Source organism: Tasmannia lanceolata, unplaced genomic scaffold (genome assembly GCF_043159265.1).
Source record: "Tasmannia lanceolata isolate RefF3 unplaced genomic scaffold, GAP_Taslan_0.1 ptg000016l, whole genome shotgun sequence".
Taxonomy (NCBI): domain Eukaryota; kingdom Viridiplantae; phylum Streptophyta; class Magnoliopsida; order Canellales; family Winteraceae; genus Tasmannia; species Tasmannia lanceolata.
Window position 1 is genome coordinate 6,163,866 of NW_027518693.1, and position 17,893 is coordinate 6,181,758.

Sequence of the window (17,893 nt, forward strand, 5' to 3'; positions counted from 1 at the left end):
TTTGCCGAAATTTTAAGAATTTCGGTCCGAAATTTCAACATTTCGACTGAAATTTGATTACTTACGCTTTTGTACAGAATTTCGAACGAAAGTTTGGTGAATTTCAACTTGGAATTTCTTACTTGGCAGTTGGCATGTGAAGCATAGGTTTGGTAGATTCTTCACTAAGCAGTAGGCAATGACTCCTTTTTTACTTGGAAGTTGGCAACTATTCTTTTTTTACTTGGTTAGATTATTCACTAGGCCGTAGGCAATGGGTTTGGTAGATTCATCATCCTGCAAGTTTGGTACTACAGTGAAAAAGAGAAAAGATTTATTCGTCCCCTCTTCTTCCCTGGCCTACCCCCTAGGGTAAATAGAGCAGTCATAAATTCACTTAGATTTGGTGGCCTATGGAAGAAAATGGGGCAATTTACTAAATTTACCGGAATTTCGGTCAAAATTTCGGTCATTTCGGCCCACATTTCGTACTTCAAATAAATTTTTTGTTTTAAAAAAACAGTATGTCAATATTAAATTTCAGCCGAAATTACCAAAATTTCGTCATCAATATAATATTGTTTTTTAATCGGTGTACTGGATTTCAGTCGAAATTTCGATTTCAGTGGGGTCCGAAACCAAAATTTAAAACCATGCACTTGATAGCTCTGGATCTAATGGTAAAAAATCACTCAAATAGCTCCGCCCTAGCCCCTAACTCCCATTAATGTGTATTTCTTGCAGTAAAAGATGGACGGTCAAGAAAAATAGAATCAGTTACGTTGCATTTACATGGAAAAATTTTTCACCATCAAATCACTTGATCGATATAGATCAAGTGACTTCACGGTAAAAAAAAGTCATAAAAAAAAAAGAGCTGATATCAAGGGCCAACTGAGTCTCAGGCATCTCATCCGACACATTTTGAATAGTACAATCAACCCAAGAAGTAGCTAATTTATCTGTTCTGGGCTACTCAAGATGGATATGGGAAATAAATAATTCCTAGCAGTTGAATAAGCATTTTTTTCATCGTCACTGATGACTTCTCTCATCAAACAAGGAAAGAAAAATCTTGGAAAAGAACTTATCACATCATCTTTAAATCATGAAAAAGAACATATCATATCGTCTTTGAATCATGGAAGAATCTTGTTATAAAGTGGAGGATTAGAGAAACAGAACAACATCTTAAATTACAAGTTTGCAATGATAACATATCAAATAATAGACAGGCATTTCTTGTATAAAGCATTTGGGAGACAATTTTTAATAACTCCCTTCAAAATCTAAGTTACAATTGTGCCACATGAAACAGATCTTATGACCATAATGATAATACAACTTAACCTCATCTCAGAAGAAAATAAGGATCAAAACCTTCCCAAACAGAGAGATCTCCTGGGTTTTTTGAGTCCAAAGGGGACAATGTAACACCAAACATTCTCTCAAGCGATTGAGTTACCAACAAATATAGATTTGAAATTAAAGGGTTCCTGAGAAATGGTCTGATAATACCTCTAAGCTCTACAATATCAGATAATGGAGGCTTATCGATTTCAGTTTCCAATGACAAAAGATGATTGTCAAGGGGACATTTTGATAGAGCATAAAGTCCGAGCAAGTTTGCATATAATGATGTAAATGCATCCTTGTGGTTACCTAGACCGCCAATCCAATTGACTCCCCCCTCTGGTTTGAGATAGTTACTGGCAAGTGATATCAACTGCTGTAGAAATCTTCTTCTCCATTTCTGTAAGAAAATCCTAATGACGTGTTCATTGAGACCATTCTCATATGACCCAACAGCCCAAGACCTTGAAATCAAAAGTTTCTCCAACTGGAAACAACATAGTTGACAAACTAACAGTCTTTCTTCATGGTGATTATCAATCTCCTTATCAAAAACCCGTCGAACCAAATCTCCCCTTGCTTCTGCATGACTTCCCACGTCTAAAACCCATCTCAAAATACAATCTAAGTATTCAAACCAGTGACCAAAGATAGAAGATAGAAACTCAAAGCTTGATTCAATCACCTTTTCCACTTGGGTGGGCACAACACCAGTCACATGACGACTTGCAGACTCTTTTGAAGTTAAACACCTTTGAACATTCATGGCAAGCGCCTGTCTAAGTCCAATGTCCTCATCCTCCAACAGCTTGATACATGTGAACCACAAATCTAGTATTCTGTGAGCATACAAATCAACAACATTTGAGTCCTCCAGATAGGATATTTTCTTCTCATCCCCATGAATAAATGGCACTTCAGATGGTATTTGATTATTAGAGACAAGAGTACTGATTGAGAGAGCTTGCTCGAGCAACCCAGACACTATCATGGATTCTGCAGCCGTCTTTCGCATGTTCACGGGCTCAGATGATGCACTGTGTTGCTTGATTAGGATAATGAAAGAATCAATGAATTCATAGATGGTGGCCAATCTTTCTGATTGGTCTTGCCTGCTAGAATCAACCACTATCTCGCTTCTTATGTGCGAGTGATTGATAGAGAGTGAGCCTAAAAATAAAATTCCAAACCGCTTTGCACATATCCCCATGCAGCGTATGAGAGCCTCGCGAGTTTTCATATGCGTCAAAACTTTGTTCATGGAAGTCAACGTATCCCAAAATTGGACTAATGAATCATAATCCATCATGCCAACATAAATTATCTCTTTGTCTTTGCATTGTAGATTGCTTGGTTTCTCAACCTGCATTGAGTTCCACACAAAAAGAATCCTTAGAATGTAGCACACACATTTGGGGTTCTCTTCCACGGCTATATTCTTGATAAGTGTAGGTTGCAGAGTAGTCTTAGCCCACTGAATAATTCCAATCCCTATGAGACATTGGTTGTTCGTGCTACCTGACTCGGTTGATTTAAGGAACTGGAGAAGCCATTTTAGTGCGGTCAGTCGAACTTCATATGAACCATCATGAATGAAACACATTACCCTTTCCTGAAGCCCACCAACATAACTCTCTGTTTCCGCTACTTTCAGAGATTCTCCTAACATGCAGTTAAGATAGGAAGCAGTTGCTTGCCTGCGGAGTTCCAAATTAGTTGGATCATAGAATTTCGACCGACAAGAAAGGTCCGTATCTAAGCATTCTGAGGACAATTCTAGCAGTAGGCTTCGGGTGGTAGACACATATCTACTTATGCCGCATTTTCTTGCAATACCAAGAATGAGGTCCAATACGTGTAGATATGAGCCATTGAGGGTGGGACAAGGGCACAATCTAGTGCTGCCAATCCATGAAAACTTCACAAGCACCTGTAACAAGTCACCAAGAATCTGATCTTTCTTAGAGAAGTCAGTCAAGCTCCTGCAGTTTATATCGAGAAGTGAACTTAACTGCAATAATATTCCGTGAATGGAATTGAATGAAGCAATTCGAGGAATTTCATTTTTTCTCCCATTGCTTATGGTAACCAGGGTAGAAGAAGTTGGGCCAATGCCTTCTGGAACTGTCATCTGATTCCTTCCATGAGACAACCCACATACAATATTGTGAAGAACGGTTTGCAGTTTCTCATTAGATATCAAGCCTGCTAACGCTCGCGATGCAAGGATTCGAATACGGAGATTACTTTGAGTTGCACATCTTTCGATAAAGGGCATCAATAGAAAGGGATCCAAAGGATCTTCTGTTTCACTACTTATTATAGAAGGCTTGAGCCTGGATAAAAGAATTAGCATGGGGCACAAGCTTGGGTGCACAACTTTCGCCAGGTTGGATTTGGATTGGTGCAAGTATCCAAGTGACTCCGTTGCAATCTTCAATTCCCTGACCAGGAAAGGATGCAATGCGGGATACCTTCATGAAAAAAAAGTATGGTTAGTCTGTACTTGATACCCATGGAAAATAAGCTATTGTATCTCAAGTAAAACTTTCACAACTTCAGCCACTTTAGTTGCGGGAGGCAGGAAAAGGCACCCAAATAAGTAAAAAATATAGCTATTTTATGGCCCAGGGCATCTTGGAATGATGAGATTCCAAAGCACGAGCAGTGCCATAAAGAATGCACAAAACGATGACATCTTTTTAGGAACTTCTACTGATAGATTATGTCTTCTGGGACTTTTTGTTTCCTGGATCAAAATCATACCTACTTTCTTGGATTTACTAAGTCTGAGACAGCAACGATGACCCTCAACATCTAAACTCAAAATAAGAGTGACTCCAATGCTTAGAAAACAGAAAGAGGCACTGGTGCTCATGTCCGAGATTTGTAATGAATGATATATATCTTGGACACACATGCAAATGTACTGATGAACCGACGACTCGTGCATCCAGGCAGTTATAATAATATCAAAAGACATACTTTATGTGAATATTAACTCATGTAAGAGTTAGAAAAATGAATCCATACAAGTAGAATCGATATAAGATATAAAAAAATGCAATTCGATGTGATCATAGCCGGCCCTAAACTTTCATCCTAACAGCCATGTCAATTTGTACCCAAAATGTCTCACGAGCAATGCACTTTTAAAGTAGTTCTGCCTCCTTACATGGGCTGCAATCTAATGTATACTGGTTACGGAAATATCTTGCTGTCCGACACAGACACCTGACATGGGCAACATGTAAAACTCAAAAACACTGGTATCTCTGTTCAGTAACATGGTAAATGTTAAAAGGTATATCACCATATAAATACTAGTACATAAAAGCATGAGATGGAGACAGATCTATCTAGATAATAAGAAGAATTAAAGCTACACAATTTGCATGAAAAAGATGAAAGTATTATCAGCATGGTGAGCATACTATAAAATAAGGCTAGCACTAATTTGCACGAAATAAGCTTTACCTCTACTTTTTCTCCTAAGTGTGGAGGTTGTTATCCGGTTTTTAACACTACAATGGCACAAATAATGCCATATTTATATGAAGAACACGTAAGTAATAACATGCATGTAAAAATAGCAACTGGAAAATAACAACGGCACCTAAATGGAAAATTTTAATCCCAGCCAATGCACAAGCAGCACAATATGCAGATTCACGTTTGTACATCAAGGAATCCTATCAAATTTAGAAGCCAAGTGTGAAACGAGAACGTCGGATGAAGCACAAAGGAAAGAACTTCATGCAGTAAAAATTTGCAACTGGAAATAAGAACCAATACCTGTGGAAAAATTCAAGACTGGTCAAAGCACGGCGTGCAGATTCACGTTTTTGGACATTAAGAAATCCAATCATGCGACGAACCAAAGCAGTGTATGCAAGACAAGCACTGTTCCGCACCTCCCAGTAAGGAGAAGAGAATGAACGTATTGAAATGATCAAAGCCTCAGCACAGAAACCGGATACATCCGTCGCAAGGTGTGTATCATTGAAAGAAGCTCTAAGCACATTGAATGCATGCACTGTGGGAATTACACCTTCATCTCGGATCTTTGATATCTTTCCATTCACATCCTTTTCTGTCACTGGAGAACTCCCCGATGAACTATTACGCGCCTCACCATTTTGGCTATTAACTTCACCTGGACTCAGCAAAGACATACTGGCAACATTTATTAACCACCGTAATGCCCGTGGAAGAAGTTTCTTGGGTGTTCCTTCTGGCTCTGACAGGAAAAGAGCAAGGAATGCGGCAGGAATCCCGGCACTTCTCCTTAACAAATCATCCACTGTTTGATCCTTGGCCACTGTTCTTTCCATCAGATGTTCCATCCAAGACTCTGTCATTTTGCAAAGTCTGAAAGAGGAAAGACTGACTTCAGGGTTGTGAAAAGATTGAATAAAGAGTGAAAACCTTTTCACCAATTTATGTCATTAACAAGATTATACAGAAATAAGTATAAATTGGACATCACGACTTTAAATACTCAAAATAACATCAGTATGTAAGTAATAAAGAATAAATCTACATTGTGTCGATTTCGCAGTATGTCCCTGTTGATCTTATAGATATAGCAGGAGCCTTTTGGGTGTGTTTGCCTCTGCTGCTTTTAACTTCTGGTTTTTCTTTCTATTGGCGCTAACTTGAGAAATGGGCTTTGGCTTTAAAAAGAGAGGAATGCCGCAATTTTTTTTGGAATCATAGGAGGGTCTGAATGGTATAGTGAAGGAAATCCTATTTTGTTGTAAAGATATTTTGGTTAGTTTTACCTTTTCTAGTTCCGGATATGCCTGGTCCAGTCTTATTGAAATGACTCTTGGTCCCCAATGCCTTTCTAATATCAATGAAATTGTCAACTTTCCAAAAAAAAAATCTACTTTGTGTCGAGAATTTTGGGTCAGACTATAAGAGACACAACAGGTTAATAGCAGAAGGTTATGTATGTGAACAGCGATACACTAAAAAGTTTCTATTCCACTATGTGCATAGAATAACTTGAGAAATCATAGTACATCTGAAATGAGATCTCAGAAATTTGCAGCAACTCAAGATGAATCCCAATATTTCAGAATGAGAAACAATATTTGCTTCTTTAGGAAAGAGATATTGTGTAACATGTGCTCCGGTTCTCAATAGGGCCAATTAATGGAGCTAATCTCTCCAGATGTTGCATTCAACATCCTCGTTTTTCTGAGAACTGTGTAACTCATCTGCTAGTTGCCAGGGAAAATTGAAATAATGTCACATACAAAAATCTTTTCCATGTCACCATATTCCACAAAACAACTGACATCCATGTTTGGCACAAATAAAGACCAATAAGTAGAACTTAAACATACAAATCTCAGTATGTAAGCTGCATCAATTGGCATAGTGAGGTGGGCTAAATGCTATGTTGCATCAGTACGGGTACGAGTGTCGGAATCCGGCACGGGTATCGAGTGTCGGATTCGGCAAACCTAAAGAAGAAAGATTCATCGATATCGAGTGTCGGATTCGGCAAACCTAAAGAAGAAAGATTCATCGATTCGCCAAAATATTTTAATTAATTCTGAAATTTTAATTATAATAAATAATATATTAAGATATTTAGTAGGTTGAGCAAATATAATGTTTTATTTTCAAATAAAAAATACAAAAAACTTCCTTAAATAATGGATAAAACTCAATAAATGCAGTACATGTAAGGTTTATGGGAGCAGTATTCAGAAAAAAAAAACAATTAGAAGAGGCCTGGAAGTGTCTCTGTGCGTCCTGTAGTATTGAATCCGAGACGTGTCTAACACCGATTCTTCAACCATTCAGAAGAATCCATGTAACATAGGCTAAATGGAATCATCATTTAAGTCTTGCTTTGCCTGGATTCCTGGATTCCTCATGCTGCACCCATCAAAGTAACCTGAGGTCTTTTCTGCGTGGATAGCTTATCCACCTTACCAGGATTCTTTGTGATGTAAATGAGGATATGGACAAACTGATCTCTCCCCTCAGGTGATGACAAACACACAATTATCCATAAAGGTCTCGCAATTCATCAATTATTAAGTCCTTAATTTGTAGGGAGTCATTTAAACACAGCTAGAAATTAAGAATGCTTGAGTTTATGAACTGTTGAATAGTGAAGCTTTCTGGGGAATATTTTAAACTTAGAGAAATGATATCAGCAAAACAGAAAGGCCTCAAAAAAGAGGAGTCGTTAAATAGAATTAAGTTTCTCAATTATTAATACACCATTATGAGCCCTTCTATCAAGCATAGAATTTAGTTCCTAAGCACATAAACGCATGAAACAACAACGCAATCCTACATGCTGTATTTCTCCTCCATAACCAGACAAGAACAAGAATCTCATTCCAACTCATGTCCAGAATGTCTGACAAGGTTCTGTTCTTTTTTTAGAGACATTTCAACACAGAAAAACATATAAAAAGTGATCAAATCCATAAGAGTGATCTACCTCTAACACAAAAAAGAAAGATACCCATCACCAGACAGTGGGCATAGGGGCGCCTACAAAAGAAAACATTTACTTAAAATTTGTTGATTTAGATTTTGAAATGTAAGGCTATGAGGTTTAAAAAATTACAAATAAAAATGAGAACAGAGAAGGATTCTCTGCTGATTTAGATTTTGAAAAATAAGGCTACAAGGTTTAAAAATTTTCAAATAAAAATGAGAAGAGAGAAGGATTCTTCGCATTGGCCAAAATAGAAAAAGCAAGAAAGCAATGAGATATGGCAGGTATATAAAATAGAAAAAACAAGAGAGCAATGAGATATGGCATGTATATTGTCTGATATTTCTTATCTTTTTTCTTTTACGTCTTCTTCGATTTCTTCTTTCTACAATGTTTTCTTCTTCTCTCCAACTTTCAAAATTATGATTTTGGGAATTATTTGCTTAGGTGTTTCTATCTTGTAATTTAAGGAGAATAAAAAGAAAATAAAAGAAGGTACTTATTAGTGCTTAGACAGCTTCAAATGTAAGGTTTATACCCAGAGTGGGTTTTGTTTGTACGTAAGGTACCGGTATGGGATGTCCCATATGCAACATTGCAGGACATTTATTTTAGATGGTGACACTTGCATAACTCTTCAATGTTTTGATACAAGTCAGAGACTATAGTCAAATATATTTGTCTTGAGAATTTCCCGAGAAGGGTATATCCCAAGATATTTTAAATTTTTTTGTTATTTTTGGGCTCAGATTGGGAAAAAACTAGAATAATAAAAGTTTTAAAATATATAAAATTTAAATTTAAGAACAAAAATCAGGAGAACAAAAAAATATCATGAATATATAGTGATGTTTTTGTGATATTTTTGCAGTAAAAGATAAAATATAAAGATCTCCAAATGATTTTTAACAATTCAAAGTATCTCAACGATTTTTCAGAATCTAGGAAAAAATTTAGGTTTTTGTAATTTTATCAAAAAATCGCAATTTTTTTTGAAAATTTTGTAAAAAAAATCGCAAATTATCGCGATATTTTCGAAATATCAGAGATATTTCTGACCATGCCAGATAACTACATGTGTTAGAAAAAAAAACTTAGGTGTGCATACAATACTATAGAAAACAAAGCTTAGATGGCAAGGATGGAACCTACCAACTCCATTGAGGGAGCCTCCTTCTATAAATAAATAAAAAGTGGCCCAACTCAAAGACAACTTGTGACCTAGTAATTCACCGGAATCCCATGGAATCAAGTGTTGGTTTTGGTATGCATTTCAATCATCATGGAAACGGAAACATTGCGGTTTGGGTTGGAAATTTCGGTTTGGAAATCTTGTAAAATCACATAATCATATGAAAACCTATTCAAAGAATGAAAATTTAAGATGAAACTTCAGCAACTACTAGCATAAGCGCAAATATACACTTAGAAATCATCATGTAAGCAAGACAACCATTAATGACAGTTTAACAACATCGAACACCTAGTGAAATGCGTTGTAGCCATGTTTGGAACAATACAGTGCATTATCAAAATATGGTAGTGCTGAATAAATAGACAGATATAATTTATAAAAGTGGACAATTAGATATTTTGTTATACGTATTACAGACAATCATCCATCTAATAAACATTTCCATCCGTAATATTTCTTTTTATTTTACCATAATTTGATAATGATACCACCCTCCTCATTTTATAGCCTTTTATAGCCATTATGGTAGTGAAGAGAGTATTGTCATTATCAAAATGTGGTAATGTTTCCCCTTGGAGTTCCCCGATGCACATGGTTTACGGGTGATTGTGTGCATCCATAGGGATTAGTCCCGTCCTAAAATGGGATGGTGATACCCTATGTCATAAATAAAAAATATGGTAATGTTCATATGAGTCCATTTTATGAAGCCTAATAGAGAGGGGTTACGGTTTAGGTTTTCTTTCCTCTCCCCTTTACCAAACGAAGAAAAGGCAAGTTTTTAATTGAAGAAGAAGAAGAAAGGGTTACCTTGCTGGTTTTTTGAAGCAATTACAGACACTTGGCGAACGGCACTTTGCATGATGAGCAAAATGGCGAAGCTCACGATGGTGGGAGATGCGATACAACTCAACTTAACTCAAGTAAGCCTTTGTCCCAAACTAGTTGGGGTCGGCTAATGAATCCTTTAGAAAATTTTCATGAAGAAGGTGAAAGATCTACCCGGCTCAAATTGACTAAGTCTAATCCTGCCACTAGTTGGGTTCGTCTACATGGATCATTTTCTTCCATTCTCTCTCATCCAAGGTCATGTTCTCTGTTATGTTCCTAGGCCTAGCCCTCAAGTCTTTACTCACTGTTTTTACGCAAGTTGTTTTCGGTCTGCCCCTACCTCTTTTTACTCCTTCAACTTGGCACGAGTCACTTCTTCTCACTGCAGCATCCAAAGGCCAACTTTGGATATGCCCAAACCAAGGTTTTAAATTTCGACCGAAATTCAAAATTTCGAAACGGTACTTTATTTCGTCCGAAATTTCGGAATTTCGGTCGAAATTTCGATTTTTCATAAATTTAACCCAAAAAACCTGTTTTATTTTTAATTAATTTAATATTTACTGAAATTTCGAAATTCGTGGGGTCCGAAACCGATACCGAAACCGAAATTTAAAACCTTGGCCCAAACCATCTTAAGCTGTGCTCTTTCATCTTCTCCTCAATTGGTGCCAACCCCACCTTTTTACGGATGTCTTCATTTTTTAATTCAATCTAACCTTGTGTGGCCGCACATCCATCTAAGCATTCGCATCTCTGCTACAATCATCTTATGCACATGCTGCTTCTTGGGGGCCCAACATTCTGAGATGTACAGCATGGCTGGCCTCACAGCTGTCTTATAAAATTTTCTCTTCAACTGGGTAGGTATTTTACAGTCGCACAGAACTCCATAAGCATGCTTCCACTTCAACCAACCTGCTCTTATTCTGTGGTTAGCATCCTCTTCAATCTCTTCTTCCTTATGTAGGATTGAACCAAGATAGCGAAAGATATCTCTCTTAAGTACTTCATCCCAGTCATATTTACAACATCCTCGCCCCGCCTCCTTAAATTACTAAAGTTGCACTCCATATACTCTGTCTTAGTCCTGTTCAGTCTAAAACCTTTGGATTCCAAAGTAGTTCTCCATAACTCTAACTTAGCATTAACTTCTACTTTGGTTTCGTCAATTAATATTATGTCATCTGCAAATAACATACACCATGGCACCTTATCCTGGATACCCTCCATAAGTTCATCCATAACTTGAGTAAAAAGATAAGGGCTTGGAGCTGATCCTTGGTGCAGTACTATTGTAATTGGAAATCACTGGGCGTGCCATCCGTAGTTCTGACACTAGTTACCACTCCATCGCACATATCCTTAATCATATTAACATATTTAGTAGGCACTTTTTTCCTTTCAAGGACCCACCACAGAACACTCCTGGGAACCCTATCATACGCTTTCTCCAAATCAATAAAAACCATATGAAGGTCCTTTTTATTTTCTCCAAATCTCTCCATCAACCACCTAATCAAGAAGATAGCTTCCATCGTCGATTGTCCGGGCATGAAGCCAAACTGATTCTCTACACCTTAGTCTATTTTCTTAGTCTATACTCAATTACCCTCTCCCAATACTTCATGGTGTGACTCATTAGCTTAATTCTCCGGTAATTGGTGCAACTCTGAATATCCCCTTTATTCTTATAAATAATTACTAATGTACTCTTCCTCCAGTCATCAGGCATCTTCTTACTCTTCAAAATATTGTTAAATAATCTAGTTAACCAAACTAAACCAACATCACCCAAGCATCTCCAAATCTCAATAGGAATACTGTCAGACCCCGTAGCCTTACCTAATTTCATCTTTTTCATAGCTACTTTTACCACTGATGTTCGGATTCTACGAGAAACCTTCTGTTCATCTTTTATGATGGTGGGAGATGCGATGAATTGCAAAAAATGAGAAGGAGATGGAGATGGGGAAGAACAGTCTATTAATGCAAGGCAACGACCTCATCATTTGAGGTATTTCTTTTTATTTTTTATTTACAGTTATTATTGAACAGGACGATGATCATGGGCGCTATAAGCGAAGATTTTATGTTGTGTTTTGATTGTTTTGGTAGAAATGGATAGAAACATGTATGTTTCGTCTGACAAACAGTACTCAAATGATTCCATTAGAGCTTTGTGTCGGTGAATGTAGAAACCAACACGATATGGTGGAAACTTGAATCCATGCTCCATCCACAGAGTTTTCTAATCTACACAAAAATTTATAAAGTAGTATATACCCGGGCTAGCTACTTGAGTTAGCGACAACATCGGTTTAACAATGAATCTAAAAGCAGAATGATTTTCTTTTTTTTGAGGGATACAAATAAAAGATAGATCTTATGAAAATTTTAACATGGTTAAGCTGAGGCACTGAAAGAAACATTGCAAAAAGTCAAAAAGCCATCAATCTCCACATGAACATAAACATACCTTGGATCATTTGAACAGAGGAGACGGTTGCAAAGAGCAGTAAACCCAGCCCTTGTCTTATCAATGGCACCATAATGCTTCATTTTCAAAAGTATTTCCAAGAAGTGGTTTCCTATCATTTCAAGTTGTTCTAAATCAAGCACTACATCAGACATTGGCATTGGGTGTACATCAGTGGCCTCACAAAGAGGATCTCCAGGCTTACATCGATCTGAAAATGTGCAACTTGGCAAGGGAATTTTCCTTATGATGGTTCCCAAAAGAAGACTCACCTGATAGAGAAACATCATTCAGCCATAAAACATGTAAATATATTACTTGCTTGTGAAGGCATTCGGCAAAAAAAGTTATCAACTTTAATGGGGAAGGCAGCAACCATGAAACAATAGAAAGACAATGGAGTAATTAACAACATAAAAACAAATGTACCAGCACTCAGAAAATAGAAATAAGTTCCACACCTCTTTTATAGCAAGCCAACAGCCAACCATAACAACCGGTTCTTCTGGTTTTGGACTTTCCTCGGGTTCCAAATCTTTGACGCGCAGTTCTGATGAGGAACCAGTAACCATATCAACTGGTATATCTAAGAGAAGAGTATCATCACCACCCGTATCATCCATGTCCTCAGGCATATACCATGCATCGGCAGAAACCACCCAAAGTGCCAATGAAGTGACCCGCATAACCAGCTCTAGCAGCTTCTCTAGTGCACGCCTCATTTTCGAACTACTTGACAAGACTGCCACAGAATTCCAGTCCAATTCCTCAAAACTATAACGTAGTGTAAGCAACACTCCATGAACAAAGCTATTTTGGCATGCTTCCAAAAGATCCCTTTCTCCCTCCTCAACAACTACACGTAACCAATCAACTAGAGATAGTATATATTCTATAACAGGACTCTGCAAATCACAATTTATCAGTTCAGAAGGATGTAAACAAATGACATCAACAGAAACTCCAACTGTCCACCCAAGCTCCAAGACATACTTCCTAAATATAAGTCTCAAAGTCAACGCTCCAGCATCACTTTCTCTAACACGGGGACTGCACACCAACCTCTTGGCCCATGTAATTACTTCCTTCACGGCGTCTTGACTGGAAATGCCAGGAAGTGGACTAGGGAAATGCAAAAGAATGCGAAAAGAACTTTCTCTCAATCTATCCCAACTATCAACTATTGAACCAACCAATGACAAAGTTGAATCTGGTAAAGTAAATCCTTCGCTGTAAGGATACAGAGAACTAGACGCAGAAATGGAGCTGCATTTCTCTTGAGAAAGTGCTATAGGCCAGACACTGATCATTATTAGGATGAGTTCCATGGCCATGGTTTTCCTCTCATATGGAGCAGAAGGATAACATGAGTAAAAAAGAAAGCAACTCAGCCACTTCATAAAATAGAAAAGATCGACTGCTCTTTGGACAACCAATTTCTCGGCATCATTATCAATGCTATCTTCATTATTGCCAGAAGAAGCAAGTGGCTGCCAACCACCTTGTTTCACTTGCCTTTCCAATGCCGTTCGAACCCGAGAGAAAAACTTCCTAAACAAGCTATTCCACTTCATCTGAAAAGCCGTTGAGCAACATCGCATATTCAAGGGCACTGCCTCTTTCATCAAACTGAGTTCCAAAGGGGAAGGAAGACTAGCCGCCTTGGGATTTATAAAGAGAGACTCTGCAGCATCTATGCGAAGGTTGTGATCAACGTGGGTCAATGCCAATACAAGCCACTCGACGGGGATTTTAACATTTATCATCTTTACATGGACAAAAGCAAAATTTTTGAAACTTTTCTTATGTAGATTGGTCTCTTCTTGAAGCATTGAAGCATCAGAACACCAATCAATGTCCCCTTCAATTAAAGCCAGCAAACGTGATACTTTAAGCAAAGAAACCAATGCCGCCACACACTGGTCAAGTGTTAGAGCCATGTTAGCACTGGCAAGCTCAGGATAAGTGTTTTTGCTCTCTTCTCCACTTTGTCCAATGGAGATAAAAGCAAGCATGGGAAATATGCTGTCCACATCCACCTCAAGCACAACTGGGAGAGCATAGGTGTTCAAGTTAGATCGGAGTTTCGACAGGCCAGAAACAAGACCATGTAGTATAGGAGGCAAGCACAGCCCCCTGAAAGCTATGTATCCTTTCTCAATGCCATCATCATTCCAACATTCATCACGCAAGCACTCAAGGAAACACTTCAAGAATGAAGTCACAGAACAACAAACATCATCATCAATGTAGGCATGGATTGTCTCAAATAAAAGGTTTGGATTCATTTCTAAAACAGTCATTGCCCCCAATCGCCTGGTGAGATAAGCTAAAGGAACATATCTTCCCTTGCAACGCGGCCCTAAATGTAGAAGGTCCAAAGTAGAGCGGCGTAGAAAAGACTTTTTTCTCTCGCTGCCCTCAACAGACCAAAGAGTGGATTGAATATCTAATAGGAGCTCAAAGATAAGATGCACTTGTTTAACTGTCTGATTTAGAGGGTCTTCCAAGTTATTCCATATTATTCTCAATATGCGGTTTGTCATGTATTCAGGAAAAGGATCATAATTTCCCGAAAGATTGGTAATATTTGCTAAGATCGAGGTTTTTATCTGCTGCAAACATATCTGAGTGACGGTTAAAGCATGGAAATTAAAATGGCTGTCGATTGGATTCTCACAATAGTTACAAAGCTCGGGCAAAATGCCATCAAATAGTATGGTCCAAATCACATTACTATTCGACCCATGAATATCAAATCCATTTAGTCCTTCCCTTGATTCAACGAAATGGATGTTGAGAACTGTCCTTGGAACAGCCGTAACTATTCCTCTCAGCAAGCAAAGCCGACTCAAAACTGAGAAATCTCCAATTTCCGAATACAAATCCCCCTTATATGGCATTTTTGAACCTAGACTCTCAAACCCACTTTCACTACAAATCGTATACTTACATCCCTGGAAAATACTTCTAACTATAAAAACAGCAAGCTCTTGAGGACTAAAACATGCCTGAAGAGCAACACAAAAGCTCACTCCCGCTGCGACCAAACAATCCCTCGAAAAGGCCGACAACTTCATGACATTTAAGATCGTCCTCACGATAATCTCAAAAGAAGTTGAGTCCTCAGAAATTATACACTCCCCATTAACGAATTTCAATGGAAACCTCTGAAGCAAGTAATATAAACAAGACATTGCCTCTTGGCATTGCTCCATAACAATGGGGGAAGGTCTGGACCCACTATTAATATCCGTAATCACCGATTTCAAACCAAAACCCACATCCAAAGCTACTGAAACCGCACATTCCTCAACAGTTTCCACGAAAAACCCTAACTTAGGGTAACTCAATAAGGACAATGCCGCCCTAGGGACGGAAAATCTCCTCCCCCTTCCACCCCCTGAGACACTATACTCCTCACATAGCGTCCTAAAACAAGTAGTAAGAACAGATTGGAAGCTACAGTTCTTCGCAAGAACGGAAATTAGGGTTCGATGCAAAGGGAGAGAGTTCTCAATAAACAGAATTTCAAGATAAAATCGCGATGCTGCGGAAACAACAATCATATCTCTACTGCCAAGCAAATTGGCGAAAGTGGATGCGAGTTTTTTTGCGGCATTAATTTGCGAATATACAGAATTTAGAGAAACAAATTCCTTCAATTCGGAGAAGAAATTTAAAGATGAAATTTCCAGAGGTAATTCATTTAGGGTTTCGATATACGAACGAGGGAAGATAACGGCACTGTATGTGTAACGGTGCCGGTGCTGCAAAGCTCTCCATTTTGCTGACATCTTTGCTTTGATGGAATGAATAAACCTGAAAATTTAAGAAAAATGAGGAATTTAATTCAATATCTGATTTTGAATTCAGAAATGGAAAAAAAAAGGGCTAGGGTTTATGAGTAATCTCAACATTTTTATAGTGAAATCAAAGAAATAGATACTGAGAATTGGAAAGAAAAATTGAGTTTTGAATTTGTACCAGGGGATTTATCTCTTTTGCGGAAATATTAAAATCTGTTGAACGTTAGATTTCTCGTTTTTTAGGGTTTTTCTCTCTTCCCTTTACTTCCTTGCGAGGAAGTGGGGAAGAAAGTATAGTGCGGTACTTTAACGATTGAAAAACGGCGGGTCATTCATCTGACTTTATAGTTAGGGCAAAGAAAGGTTAGTGCAACCAAACAATGCTTTGAAGAGGAACATTTGCCTTGTTACTTTGATTTTGCCTATTTTGGTGCTACCAAACAAGGCTACATAGGGGAAAATATGTCATTTTACTTTGATTTTGCCTGTGTAGAACCAAACAATACTTGGGAGAGGAAAATATGTCCATTTACTTTGATTTTGAGAAATGATAAATGCGCCCCTTTTCAATACTAGGAACCAGCTACAGTGTATCTTTGACTGAAAAGGTGCTGATGTACTTCACATTTGAAGGAATGAACTGACCTGATTGCCACGTACAATGCAGCTAGGTGTCCCAAGTGATGAAAAGGGGCGCATTTATCATTTTCCTTGATTTTTCCTATTTTTTGGTGAAACCAAACAGACCCTAGAAGACTACTGTGGCAATGGTACTGATATCCACACAAACATATTTTGATCATGTGGCAAGCTCACCTTGTCCTGCACTTTTTAATCAGTTGATGAGAGCTTTTAGGGAATGGTAATAGCCTTTGACAGCTGGTTAAACAGTGTAAAACAAAGTGAGTTCGCCCATTGTCTAAACTAGGTAGTAGGTATATCAGTAGCCTTGTGACAATCCCTCGTTTAATGACTTATTTTACACACTCCTTTTGACTAGTTATAATTCTTTGATGGGATTTGCGGGCAATTTCGCATAAAGCCATTTTTCGGCTCACTTTCATCATATCAAATAGTTTTCCATGTCACCAATTGCATTTGAGCATGTGTTCTCCAACTTCCTTTAATCTCAACAAACATTATTTGGACATGTGAATTTATGTGAACATCATCTTTAAGAATAAATAGAATATTAGACATTGGGATTTGCTAGGGTCCATTGCAAAAGGCATTTCGCAGCTCGTTTGCCGCATGTCAAACCAGCCACCTCTCAAATGGAGACAAAACCTTTTGTGATGGATGTCACACCAGCCACCTCGTGAATGGAGACAAAAGGTGGCTGGTCTGACGTGCGACAAACCAGCCGCAAAATGCCTTTTTTAAGAGCCTCCTCTCTTTATATATGCGAACACCTTATAAAAACTCCATTTTTTAAGGGCCTCCTCTCTTTATATATATTTATGTACTAAGTTAATGAAATGGAATTATATTTATCGACTAGAGAAAAATATCAAGTAAATAGAGAGGATGGAAAGCCTTGGAAACACTTGTGTTCTGTATTAGATTTCTGGTTTTTTTATAGACATATTAGTGCCATTCTAAAAGGATTTACACCAGTTGATCACATCCTATCGTTGAGGCTTGTTAAATGACCGTTAGATTGCACCTGATCAGACACTATTGTTCAGATCATAATCAATTCGCATTTTTATGTGACCCTGAATAACAGTTCAGACTAGACCCGTTCGATTTATTTCACCGTTATAGTGCAATAG

The 17,893-nt window shown here is 37.9% G+C and overlaps 1 protein-coding gene across 1 annotated transcript; it reads right to left on the reverse strand.

Annotated features, from left to right (window-relative positions):
* Positions 1 to 1,107: 1,107 nt before the first annotated feature.
* LOC143848012 (thyroid adenoma-associated-like protein) lies at positions 1,108 to 16,424 on the reverse strand. Its single transcript, XM_077356787.1, has 5 exons — positions 16,297 to 16,424; positions 12,771 to 16,131; positions 12,310 to 12,581; positions 5,128 to 5,703; positions 1,108 to 3,806 (listed from the first exon to the last, which is right to left on the reverse strand). The coding sequence occupies exons 2-5, from the start codon at positions 16,104 to 16,106 to the stop codon at positions 1,331 to 1,333; spliced, it is 6,660 nt and encodes a 2,219-aa protein (XP_077212902.1). The 5' UTR covers positions 16,107 to 16,131; positions 16,297 to 16,424; the 3' UTR covers positions 1,108 to 1,330.
* Positions 16,425 to 17,893: the final 1,469 nt, after the last annotated feature.